This window comes from Euprymna scolopes, chromosome 34 (assembly GCF_053919585.1).
Source record: "Euprymna scolopes isolate OS-2025 chromosome 34, ASM5391958v1, whole genome shotgun sequence".
Classification (NCBI taxonomy): Eukaryota; Metazoa; Mollusca; class Cephalopoda; order Sepiida; family Sepiolidae; genus Euprymna; species Euprymna scolopes.
The window spans coordinates 1,632,651-1,645,337 of NC_136515.1; the positions used below are offsets into that span (position 1 = coordinate 1,632,651).

The following is a 12,687-nucleotide window of genomic DNA, read 5'->3' on the forward strand; positions in this document are numbered from 1 at the left end:
ATATTAGGTACAATATAATATTCAATAGAAAATCACTATTTTCTGGCTTGATAGGGGCCCGAAAACAAGCAGGTTGATCTCTAAATAGTGCGGAAATCTAAATGGGAACAAAGAAAAAATAGGGTGTGGGAGTTGGGGCTTATGTGATGTCACTCCAAGATGAAAGCGATTAGTAGCAGGCCAGAGCAAAAAGAAAAGGCTGGGATGTGAGCATCTTGGTGGTTTACTATTGGGAGAGGGGAGGCATTCACTTAACTAGCGAAGAACCCAAACTAGACAAAGGGTTTACTTCAAGGGGGTCTGAGGTCCAATAGGATGTAAAACTTTTCTTTTTTTTTTTTTACATAGGGGCCACCATTTATTAAAGCCCGGAGGCCACTCGAGAATAAGGATTATTGAGGGTACAGAAGTCAAAATAGTAATTGTTAGTAGTGGAAATTTGGTAAATTGGATTACTTAAGGGGATGGTTCATCAAGAATTTGTTTACATTGGACTTGAAGACAACCAAATTCTAGTCAGATGGAAAACAGGCAAATGAAACAGAGTTCCACAGCCATGCAGTTTTAAGAAAGAAACTTTGTTCATGGAATCTACGTTTATGTTTAGGTTTAGGTACAGATAAATTATTGACAGTGATTTCAGCTAGAGGAGTGTTTTTCATGAAAGTCAGGCTAGAGGGGACCATAGATTGGAGCTCAGTCGAGCACTTGCCATGGAAATAACGATAAAGCGGAGACAGGCTTGGGCACGAGAGCAAGTCTATATATAAAAATGGGGGGGGGTTGTATTACTGTACACATAGATTCGAAAAAGTTGTCAAAAAACAAATATATAACAAATAAATGTTATCAAAGGCAAGATAAGTTACTTTTCTACCAAACTGGATACATTTTTTGTGTTTTTATTCAATGTAACATGTTTATTCAGCTCGAAAAACATACAGTGTTTACCGATGTATTGGAAAATTCAAGATGGCGTCTCACACCCTCTTTAACACCGTAAGTTTTGAAAAAGATGTTATAAATAAAAAAACTATACAAAATACTATTAAAAACCCGCCGAATATATGTCAACCTATGTCATGGTAACATATATTGAGCGAGTTTTTAACAGTATTTTATCCGTTTTTTTATTTATAACATCTTTTCCCACACTTACCGTGTTAAAGAGAGAATAAGACGCCATCTTGAATTTTCCAATACATCGGTAAACACTGTATGGTTTTCGAGCTGAATAAACATGTTACATTGAATAAAAACACGAAAAATATATCCAGTTTGGTAGAAAAGTAACTTATCTTGCCTTTGATAACATTTATTTGTTGTTTTTTGACAACTTTTTCGAATCTATGTGTACAGTAATACAAATCCCAGGCTTGCAATGTCTCTTCTGTGGGAAAGAGGTTGTAGGGACGATGCATGCTCAGGTGGGGAACACGTACTCAAACTTGGCACCTCTTTGTGCATACAAGCTCGCTATTCTGATCCATCTTCTTTCACAGGCAGTGGGATGTAATCTTTTCATATCACAGCTGATTTTGACCTTCAGCTGGTGCATAAAGAATGCTATCAGATCCTGATCAGCAAAAGATTCAACCCCACACTTCTCTTTGTCGCAACGTCCACGTTCAACATTCTTGCTATGGCCGGATCGTGAGAAACACCATTCGTCCTTCCCTGTCTTATGGCGACTCAGTGCTGTGGATGGCGTAGTATGTGCCAAGCAATGTTTGCTAAGTTGTTAGGCTGTCTCTGCTGACCAACTCTGATTTCCCAAAGGAGTTAAAGAAGTTTCATAAGGGACAGATAGAATCAATGTGTCTTGCAAGCTGATTGGTCAGTGTGTGGCCAAATCATTTAAAAATGAAAACAGTACTAACCCTATGCTAGTTTACCTGGTTTCCTTTAAAGGAGGAAGTTCCATAGGAGTATGAAATTCACAAGTGGTTCCCAGACACAAGTCTATTTCCATTAGGGGAGATGACGACGTTAGGTTTTTGCAACTTTTGCAGGAAGGTGTTGCCGTCCTCCTCCATAAAGCGCTTGGAATTCCCAAATTAGTCACCCATCTGTTACTGACCAGGCTCAGTGTTGCTTAATTTCTTCACTTAAATCTTTTATTTTTATGTCTGTTACAAAGTATGTTTGGTCCGTCTTGTTAGATGGTTGTGAAAACTGGACTATCTGCTCCCAAAATGCAGAAACGCATTAATAGCGCAGAAATTTGGTTTGTGAGACTAATGTTAGGGGTCGTTTGGAAAGATCACATTTCTAACAAGGAAATATGGACTAGATCTGGATGCACTAAAAGAATGCTGATGGAAACGATCATGAAAAGACAAATGATGTTCGTAGGACATGTTTATCGCCAAAGAGGCATAGAATATCTTTTATTGACCAGTAGAATGCCAGGACCGAAAAAGCAAGGTCGACCAAGACGCACTTTGACATACAACTTGATCGATTGGACGGGATTATCGTCAAAAGTTGAGCTGTTTCCGGCTATGGATAACCGTTGGAGAGCCATGGTTACCAACGCTGTTAAACGGCAAGGTCGCTGCTACTGCTGCTGCTGCTGCTGCTGATGATGATGATGATGATGACGATGACAAAGTAAATGTGCGTATTTAAGATTAACAGATATTTAAAAAAACAAAAACAAAAAAAGAAACCTTCCCACATGTACGGAAAAAAAGAAAGAAAGAAAGAAAGAAAAAAAGATTAAAAAAAAAACATTCTTATTTTTCCGTGGAGAAATGGGTAAGATTTTAATGAAATTTTAAAACTAGTTCGGGTATCCTGATTGTAAAACTTGAAGCTAAATCTCATTTTTTTTTTTTATTGTGGTTGATCTAAAAAGAAAAAAAGAAGAAGAAAAGTTTAAGCATCCTCACCGCTTTTATATAAAGGTCCACAACACATCGGAACGTTTTCCCATTCGGCATTTTTTTCCCCCAATGATGTTAAATCCGTGGCGTTCCTGGCTGCCATAACAACCAATCAAAGGGAGACAACTCTAGAGAAGGATTATCTCCCTTGAAACGACCATTATTTTACAAATTAAAACGTCAGACAAACAAACAAACAAACAAGTAATACATCAAAATAAAATTTAAAAAATTGTTGTTGTTTTGTAAATACTGGGTTTGTATTACTGTACACATAGATTCGAAAAAGTTGTCAAAAAACAAATATATAACAAATAAATGCTATCAAAGGCAAGATAAGTTACTTTTCTACCAAACTGGATATATTTTTTGTGTTTTTATTCAATGTAACATATTTATTCAGCTCGAAAAACATGCAGTGTTTACCGATGTATTGGACAATTAAAAATGGCGGCCGACTCTCTCTTAAACACGGTAAGTTCGAGAAAAGGTGTTATAAATAATAAACTAGACAAAATACTGTTAGAAATTCGCTCAATATATATTACCGTGACATAGGTTGACATATATTCGGTGTTTTTTTAATACAAACCCAAATTACTACAAACCCAAATTACTTGTTGGAAAAACCTTTGTTGAAATTATGTGTTAAAAAAAAAAAAAGAAAAAAATTGACCGTTTAATTTTTTTTTTTTTTTTTGTATAGATAGGATGTTTTTTTTTTTTTTTTTTCAATTCAATATCTTAGAACTAGGTACGGGCAAAATGGGCGGGCAAAAAATAGGGAGACCTAGTTTTGAAAGCCAATTTATCATTTTTTTTTTTTTTTTTGTATGTTTCCGAGAACTTTTTGATTGTATTTGAAAGATTAAAGACTAAACTTAATTTCCTAAAGGGAAAAAATATTTGTACACGTGAAAAAAAAAGGTTATGAAAAATGTTTTCACGGCGAGCTAAATTCAGCTAAATTTTGAAGTTAAATAAATTCACTGTAAAAATCCTTTAAAAGATAAATATTAGTTAAAAAATTTGTAAAAATCCTTTAAAAGATAAATATTAGTTCTCTAGGTCTATTTCAAAGATGATTAGTAAAGTAAAGTCCTAAGATATTGAATAAAAAAAAAAAAGAACACCTTGTTTGTGCAAAAATAACTTAATTAGCCCTCAAAAAGCAAGTAATTTACCGTTAGTCAAAAACGCAACAAATGTAAACACGATTATAAGGAAGTCCAAAATTTCAGCCAATCGAAACGCTGTTTCAAAATGAAGTCATGATAGTAAACTGAGGTAGGGGTGTCAGATTTATTTTTTATTTTTTCCAGACGTGCATCCCTACATTCCTATTCTGAACGTTTGTATCATTTTTTAATTTAATTATTTCTTATGTTCCTGTTTTTAAATTAATTTTTTTTTTAATTATTGTTCGAAATTATATAAAAATTATGTGACGCCGAAAGTTTCACATTCTTGTAAGCAAGGAAATTATTAAAATCTTGCATATAAAAATTATGCGAAATCTGTAATTTAAAAAAAAAGGTTGAAATATTTTTGCTATTATAATTTTTTGTGTGAAAATATTAAATAAGCAATGCTTAATTCCATGGTAATATCGGTAGTTCGAGAAATTCATTCTTCTTCGAGTTATATCGAATTCATTAATACAAACTTTAGGGGCTTTTTTTTCGTAATATTTCTGTAAAAAATTTTTTTTTTATTGTTACAAATTACAATGCTTTATTTATATAAAAAAAGCAAAAATAAAGTCTTGCATTTTTTATTTACTACTGAAAACTATAATTTTAGTAAAGGTATTTTTTATTTGAACAAAATAATACATTTCTACTCAGATTTAAATAATGGGTTCATTATATTCCACGATCATTATTTGATAAATACTGAAAATTTCATTAAAATTGGTTAATTTTCTGTTTTTTGATGAATCTTTAAATAAAGGGAGGGGTCAAAATGTTTATATATTTTGAGCGTCGGCATTCATTTTGCCGGTACCTAATTAGAATTTTACTTATCTTTGAAATAAAGCCAGGAAACTAATATTTATCTTTCAAGGGATTTTTACGATGAATTTATTTAACTTCAAAATTTAGCTGAACTTGTCAGTTTCCAAATGCTGTAGTGAAAATATTTTTCATTATAACTTTTAAAAAAATTTTCTTTTTTGTCACGTGTAATTTTGTTTTTTTTTCCTTTTGGAAATAAACTTCAGGCTTTAATTTTTCAAATACAATCAAAAAGTAGTCGGACACCTAAAAAAAATTGTGATAAACCGGCTTTCAAAACTATGTCACCTTATCAGTTGTCCGCCATTACTGCACGTAAGTTAGATGAGCTTCTTTTACTACACACATAGATTCGACTTGATAATCACTTCAAAATAAAAAATAAACCAAAATAGTGGTAAATAAATGTTACAATGACTTTTGTTGAGTGGGTTTCTACCACCATTTTGGTTCATTTCTTATTTTGAAGTGATTATCGAAACTTCAAAGACATCGCGGCCATCTTTTATTATTCGGCAGCAGCTTTGAACATTACTCGTTTTCCGAACCGAATATAATCTGCTGAATATAGCATGGTAGCCTTCAAATCCATTGTAAACAAGTTCTTGTTGAGCACTTTCTATAAATAATCAAATTCTTCCCAATTTACACTATTAACGATTACTATGCTGCCACCTTAGATTCATTAACCCTTATCCTCGAATGGCCTTCGGGTCTTGATAAGTGGTGACTTCCAAGTTAAAAAAAAAAACATTATCGAATAAAAATGACAAAATTTTTTATTGAATTCAACTCGCCTCGATTTTCTCTATTATTCTATGCATGGATGGTTCTCTATCGCTACAAATCTACTCTCAGACCACGTATTGAGTATTGTTGTCATATTTAGGCTCGTGAATCTTTTCCCCATTTGAAGATTCCTGATAAGGTGCAGAAACGTATCTCTAATTTGATTGACCTCCCACTTTTTTTTCTTCTCTGTAAACTCTCTCCCACAGACGTGCTGTTGCTAGTCACAGTCTTTTCTACAAATACTATTATGTCATGTGATGTCTGGAATTGTCTGATCTATTTCCTGCTTCCTTTGTTCCAGCTCGTTTGACTCGTTAATTAGCTGTTTGGATATCTCACTGTAATACAGCTTACTATTCCAGTATTTATTTATTTATTTATTTTTTTTTGAAAGGCTGTAGGTTTGTGGAACTCTCTTCCTGCTCACTGTTTTCTTCCTACCCACTTGGTCTTTTTAAGACTACGATCATTAGGATTCGCCTGTCTTTGCAATAATTATCCTTCATTCTTATTAACTCGTTAGATCAAATGGCTTCACACCTTGTCTGGAGCGATTTCCACTAAAAAAAAAAAAAAAGAAAATGGCACAACAGCAACTACTGCGACTACTGGTGAATTTTCTCTTCCCTCATGAACTTCACAATGAAAAACAGAACTTTTTTATTGTCTCTTTGCAGCCATTACCAAATTCAATTTATTAAACCAAGTTATGTAATGTTAAGATTTTTGTTCCTTAGAGGCGCTGATTGAGTTTGACATATTATATATGTTTAAAGCCAAAACAACGCATTATTATAAAATAAACAGACATTTATTAAATTTCAATTTTAGTTTGTATAAAATTCCTTTGACATTTCTATTTGATATTTTTGATATTAATTAATAAAATGTCCTTCTTTTTTTTTTTTTTTTTTGCAAAATCTTAGTGCAAATACCAAGAAAATTTCATGAAATGCTGATTTTAATACCGAGTGACAATTATTAGCAAAAATCTTCTCTCAGGCACGAACAGAAAAAGAAAAGAAAATCTTTCTCAACAGAATTGCTAAAAAAAACACCAGAAAATATATAGTTATCTCCCTTTGGTTGAGAAGTCAGTCGGAAAAGGAAGGCGTAGAACAAAGATTAAAGTGTGAATTTTTAAAGAAATGACGCAGGACCAAATACTAGCAGTTAATGTTTCTTGTACTACATTCGTTTTTTTTTGGGGGGGGGTCTGAATTTTTGAGATGAGGATTGGTAATTTGTATTATTTGGATTCTTAGGATTCATCTTGAGTGTTATTTTCAGAATGCTTTAGTTGCTGTAACCTCCGACCTCAGGTGGATCATGTCCAAGTCTGGAATCTTTCTGTTGACATCAGGAATTTTTCTGTTGAAGTTAGGAATCTTTCTGTTGAACTCTGGAATCCTTCATTCGAACTATTGAATCTTTCTATTGAACTTTGGAATCTTTCTGTTAGACTCTGGAATCTTTCTGTTGAAATCTGGAATCTTTCTGTCAAAATCTAGAATATTTCTGTTAGACTCTAGAATTTTTCGGCCGAACTCTGGAATCTTCCTGTTGAACTCTGAAATCTTTCTGTTAAACTCTGGAAATCTTTCAGTCGAACTCTGAAAATCTTTCAGTTGAACTCTGGAAATCTTTCTGTCGAACTCTGGAATCCTTCTGTTGAACTCTGGAATTATTCTGTTGAACTCCGAAAATCTTTAGGTCAAATTCCGGAAATCTTTGATCTAACTCTGGAAATCTTTTAGTCAGACTCTGGAATCTTTCTGTTGGTCACTGGAATCTTTCAGTTGAACTCGGGAATTTACACAGAATTTCAAATGGAACCCTTTATTTAATCCACGAGGATTTGCAAGGATTTTTACAACAAACTGAATAATCGTTTGAAGACAAAACAATGTGCGAATCTGCATTGAATTTCTGACGCAACCCTTTATTTAATCCACAGGAATAGCATGGCCTTGTTCTGTCTGTCATGCCTGAATAAAAGTCCTAAATAATTTTCAATTGTATTTTTGAGTATTGCCTGCACTGAGGATTGAACCAACTTCCATAAGAGTGTAACTTACAAATAAATTTTACCAAGCACTTTATCCGTTACATCACGGGTCATAACCATAATCAGGAGGAAAGCATGATACGCCATGGATTAAATAAAGGATAGTCATAAAAATCCCCCCAAATGCTTCATTTAAACACTCCCATCATTTATAGTATGTAATAGAGAATAGATAATTTGATTATCCATGAAAATAATTTTTAAAGACATTTAGCGAAAATTGAGTTATGCTAAAAAAAAAATAAAATAAACAGAAGAGTTTTAATTGTAATTAAAAATCTAATATATAAAAATCTAATATATAAAACGCTATATGTGTGTCTGTCTGTCTGTCTCCATATTTTCAAACTCTATCTCTTCTGAAACTAAAAGTCGCAGAGCAGTGCTCGAGGCCACAATGATTGGATTTTTTTATGAACCGTTCTTTTATGGGCCTTTAGTCGGTTAAAATAATCTCGTTCTCCACAAACCAATCACAGATTTCCTTACAAGTGATGTCAGTCTCTCTCACATAGATGCTACACTTCTTGATGTGGGTAGTGAACCGAGAAACCAAGCAAGTAGTGTATTTTTTAAATATATGTACTGTTCATAACTTAAAAGTTTGACTCATGTCCAGGAAATGTACATCTAAAATTTCAAGTGTTTAGACCCAAAATTGGCAGAGGAGTTTGGTAGAGTCTGCAAAGGTCAACTTTGTAGACTTTGACCTCTTGGCAGCAAAACTTTCTCCAATAAATGGATTAAAAAGCTTGCTGCATGTCTGAATACTCTTAATGTAAAATTTCAACTGTTTAAACCTAAAATTGGCTGAATAGTTTGCTAGAGACTGCAAAGGTAAAATCTTTTGAACTTTAACCCATTGGCAGGCAAATTTTTGGCCAAAACCTGATTAAAAAGCTTGCTCTATGTCTGAATAGACTTTATGTAAAATTTCAAATTTTTAAACCAAAAATTGACTGAGTAATTTTGTAGAGACCGCAAAAGTCAAATTTTTTAAAACTTTGACTCCAATTTTGATCACTTAACATTTATTTTTTTTGGGTTCAAATTAGATTGAAAAGTTTGATCCATATCCAAGTAACCTACATCTAAAATTTCAAGTGTTTAGACCCAATATTGGCAAAGGAGTTTGGTAGAGTTTTCAATGGTTTACTTCGACTTGCGCAACTGCCATTGCTCAAAGGCAGCATGCATTCCGAAGGTTTAACCGACATAAGTCCAGTTCAAACAGACAAAAGTACATAGAAGCTAGAAGTAACGTTAAGAAAGAAATAGCGACAGCTAAGAGGGAATTTACGGAAACCACTAAAAAACGCATCGAAGCACAAAAATTAGGAACTCGTGACTTCTGGAAAATCTACAACAGTGTAGTAAATAATGGGCAATCAACGATTCCCCCACTAACCAACAATCACGAGGTTCTTTGCTCAGCAACCGAGAAGGCTAACATGCTTGCCAGTCGGTTTGCCTCCAACTCTACACTGGACCCTTTAAACCACCCCCTACCTGACTTTCCTATGCGGACAGACGCCAAGCTAGACGATCTGGAAATCACCCCTGCTCAGGTGCATGCTATCATAAAAAACCTTGACACTTCCAAAGCATGTGGACCCGACTTCATCCCAGCTGTGCTATTAAAAATGTGCTCAGCCGAAGTAGCTCCAGTTCTCTCCAAACTCTACAACAAATGCCTTAATGAATCTTGCTTTCCGAGCTGCTGGAAAACTGCTTCTGTAGTACCAGTATTCAAGAATTCTGGCGAAAGAACTGACCCATTAAATTATCGCCCTATTAGCCTCCTACCACTTTTTGCCAAAATATTTGAGACCTTAATTAACCATGCTCTAGTCCAGCACCTTACAGATGCTAAACTTCTGACCGACCATCAATATGGATTTAGACAAGCCCGTTCCACGGCAGACATCCTCACTGTAATCTCTGAACGCATATACCATTCACTGGACAAAGCGGGAGAGGGCAGAGCGGTAGCTCTAGATATATCTAAGGCTTTTGACAGGGTATGGCATGAGGGTCTCCTCAAGAAGATTAGATCTTACGGTATCACTGGTAGAATACTTAACATAATTAAATCCTTCTTAGATAAGAGAAAAATCCAGGTTGTCCTCGACGGTCGTACGTCTAAACAATATAATATAAATGCCGGAGTGCCCCAGGGATCTATCCTTGGTCCTCTGCTGTTCCTGATATTCATAAATGACCTCCCCGATAAAATTGCCTCTGAGATGGGTATATATGCTGATGACACCACACTCTATAGCAGGCACGTCAGGAAAACAAATGAACATATATCTAAAGTAATGGCAGAAACACTGGAGGATGACCTCAAATCAGTAGTGGAATGGGGACAAAAATGGATGGTAACGTTCAATGCCACCAAGACAAAACTGGTTTCATTCAATAATTACAGGAAACCTTCTCTACCACCTATAGCAATGGCCAACAACTCTTTAGCTGAGAGTACGTCTTTCAAGCTCCTTGGCCTAACGTTCACAGGAAACATGAGCTGGAACAATTACATCGAGGGCATTGCCAGGGCCGCTGCGAGGAAGGTGGGCTCTCTCTACCGTGCTAGAAAACTTCTAACACCCGAAAGTATCCTGTACCTCTATAAGGCCACTATTCGCCCATGTATGGAGTATTGCTGTCATATTTGGGCCGGTGCATCGGCTACTAGTCTCTCTCTCCTTGACAGGGTTCAAAAGAGAGTCGCAAATCTGATAGGCCCTAAACTGGCATCAAAACTTCAGCCTCTGCCTGTTCTACAAGTATTATAATGGTGAATGCTCTGAAGAACTGCAAGCACTTGTGCCCCCACGACGTGAACACCCTCGACAGACCCGACAAGCTGCAAAATCCCACCCCCACACTGTAGAGATCCCTAGATGTAAAAGATCGTTCTACTCCAGTAGTTTCTTCCCCAGAACTGCTAGACTTTGGAATTCCGTTCCAGGTCACTGCTTCCCCAACTGTACTGACATGCATAAGTTCAAGTGCAACGTGAACCAACATCTCGCTGCCCTAATCCCTACATAGTACCCCAGTAGATGTTTCCCCTGATAGTAGCCCCCTACACCAAAGTGGCAATGTGCCTTGTTTGGGGTGAAAATATAATTAAAAAAAAAAAAAAAAAAAAAAAGGTCAAATCGTTGATGGCCAAATTTCTGGCCGAAAATCGATTAAAAAGATTTTCCCAAATCTCAATAATCCTTATGTCAAATCTCGAGTCTGCAAACTGAAAATTGACATAGTTATTTGTAGGGAAATGTACGCACACGGACGCGCGCGCGCACACACACACACACACACACACACACACACACACACACACACACACACACACACACACACACACACACACACACACACACACACACAGAGATAATTTCAGTTTTATAGATATATAGATTATATTTAAAACTAAATAATTTTTTTTTTTTACATTTTATTGTTTTATTCTTCCTATGATATAAAAAATATTTATCATACACAATTTTTGATATTTTAATTATTTTCAGTATTTAATTTTTGAATATTCGATTATCACGGTTTTTATGGATTTATGGTGGAAATCTGTGATATTAATATATTGAAAAACCCGTGAAGTAGCGAATTTGTGATAATCGAACTGCAAAGTAGCAAGAGGTTACTGTATAGCTCTCCGGCCTTATATCTTAGCATATGACCTAAACCCATGCATATCAAAAAACTGCAAAAAATAACATTGCTTAACTTTTAATTATTGCATGCGCAAAAAACAAACAAACAAAAAAAAAAAAACAGACATTGACCTAGATCATTTACGTCAGGTCAAGGTCAATGTCTGCTTTCAAGTTTGACCCTTTAGGAGCTATTTTACCGACTAAAAAACTAAAGGGAAAGCATGTGACAAGTCCAAATACCGTATGCATCTAATTTCAACTCTGTAGACCAAATATTCAGAGAGGAGTACACCGACAAGGTCATTTATATAATATAATATAATATAATATATATATATATATATATGATGACTGCAACATCTTGTCAGACGACTGCCACTCCCTCAGACATTTAAAATTCATGAGTCCAAATGCCTGAGGGAGTATCTATACAAAGATGATTTTACAGAGTCTTAGCTTTGTACGACAGCTAAGTCTCTCTCTTGATTCAAAATGTTGAGATCCAGCAACAAGCAAGAGCAAGATAGCCAGCAACAAATTAAACTGCAGACCAGCTTAATGCGGGTACTGGTCTCCTGCTTTGTTTTTTAAATCAGAGATTTGCTTCTCCTAGAAAGGTTGCCTTCACCACGGCTTACCGGAGCCCTCTCCACCCCAATACACATATACACACACACAAATATACACTGTGCTAGTTGGCCGTTGACCCAGAAAAATAGTTTATTCGCCCTTTGGAAGGTCTTGTTTTTAATCCTTCAGGGAGACTAGCCGCCCTCCTCACCAAACAAGTCTGGTGGGGAAACCAGTTTAGTCGCCGGTGACCTGACCATGAGGCAGGTAGTACTGGGTTACATGGTACCAGTAGCATATGACATGACCTGACATACAATATATATATATATACACACAAACCAAACATAAATAACAAATACAATATGGCATCAACCTGACAAGTATTTTACAAAGCACTAACAAACATCAAACAACCCCTAATAAACAATAACTTTCCCAATAAAATTGCCGATAAGCACATAAAACTCTATTTAAACTCAATCCACAATAAAAACATAAACCCTAACAAAAACGACATCAAAGTATACTGTAAAAACCAACTACACATTAACTATGAAACAGACGAAAAAATAATAACAAACCTCATTATAAAACACACCAGACCCACCGACCAGAACAAAACGATTAAACTAATAATATATTATACTAAATTTAAAACCTCCAAT

At 35.2% G+C, this 12,687-nt stretch overlaps 1 protein-coding gene across 2 annotated transcripts in view; it reads right to left on the reverse strand.

Annotated features, from left to right (window-relative positions):
* Positions 1-3,010, reverse strand: part of LOC145259074 (spermatogenesis-associated protein 6-like) — a 60,165-nt gene extending 57,155 nt beyond the window's left edge. For both annotated transcript variants that reach the window (XM_080116704.1, XM_080116703.1), the window contains exon 1: positions 2,895-3,010. In XM_080116704.1, the coding sequence (XP_079972830.1) occupies positions 2,895-2,945 (51 nt within the window). In that variant the 5' untranslated portion in view covers positions 2,946-3,010. The remainder of the gene's footprint in view (positions 1-2,894) is intronic.
* Positions 3,011-12,687: the final 9,677 nt, after the last annotated feature.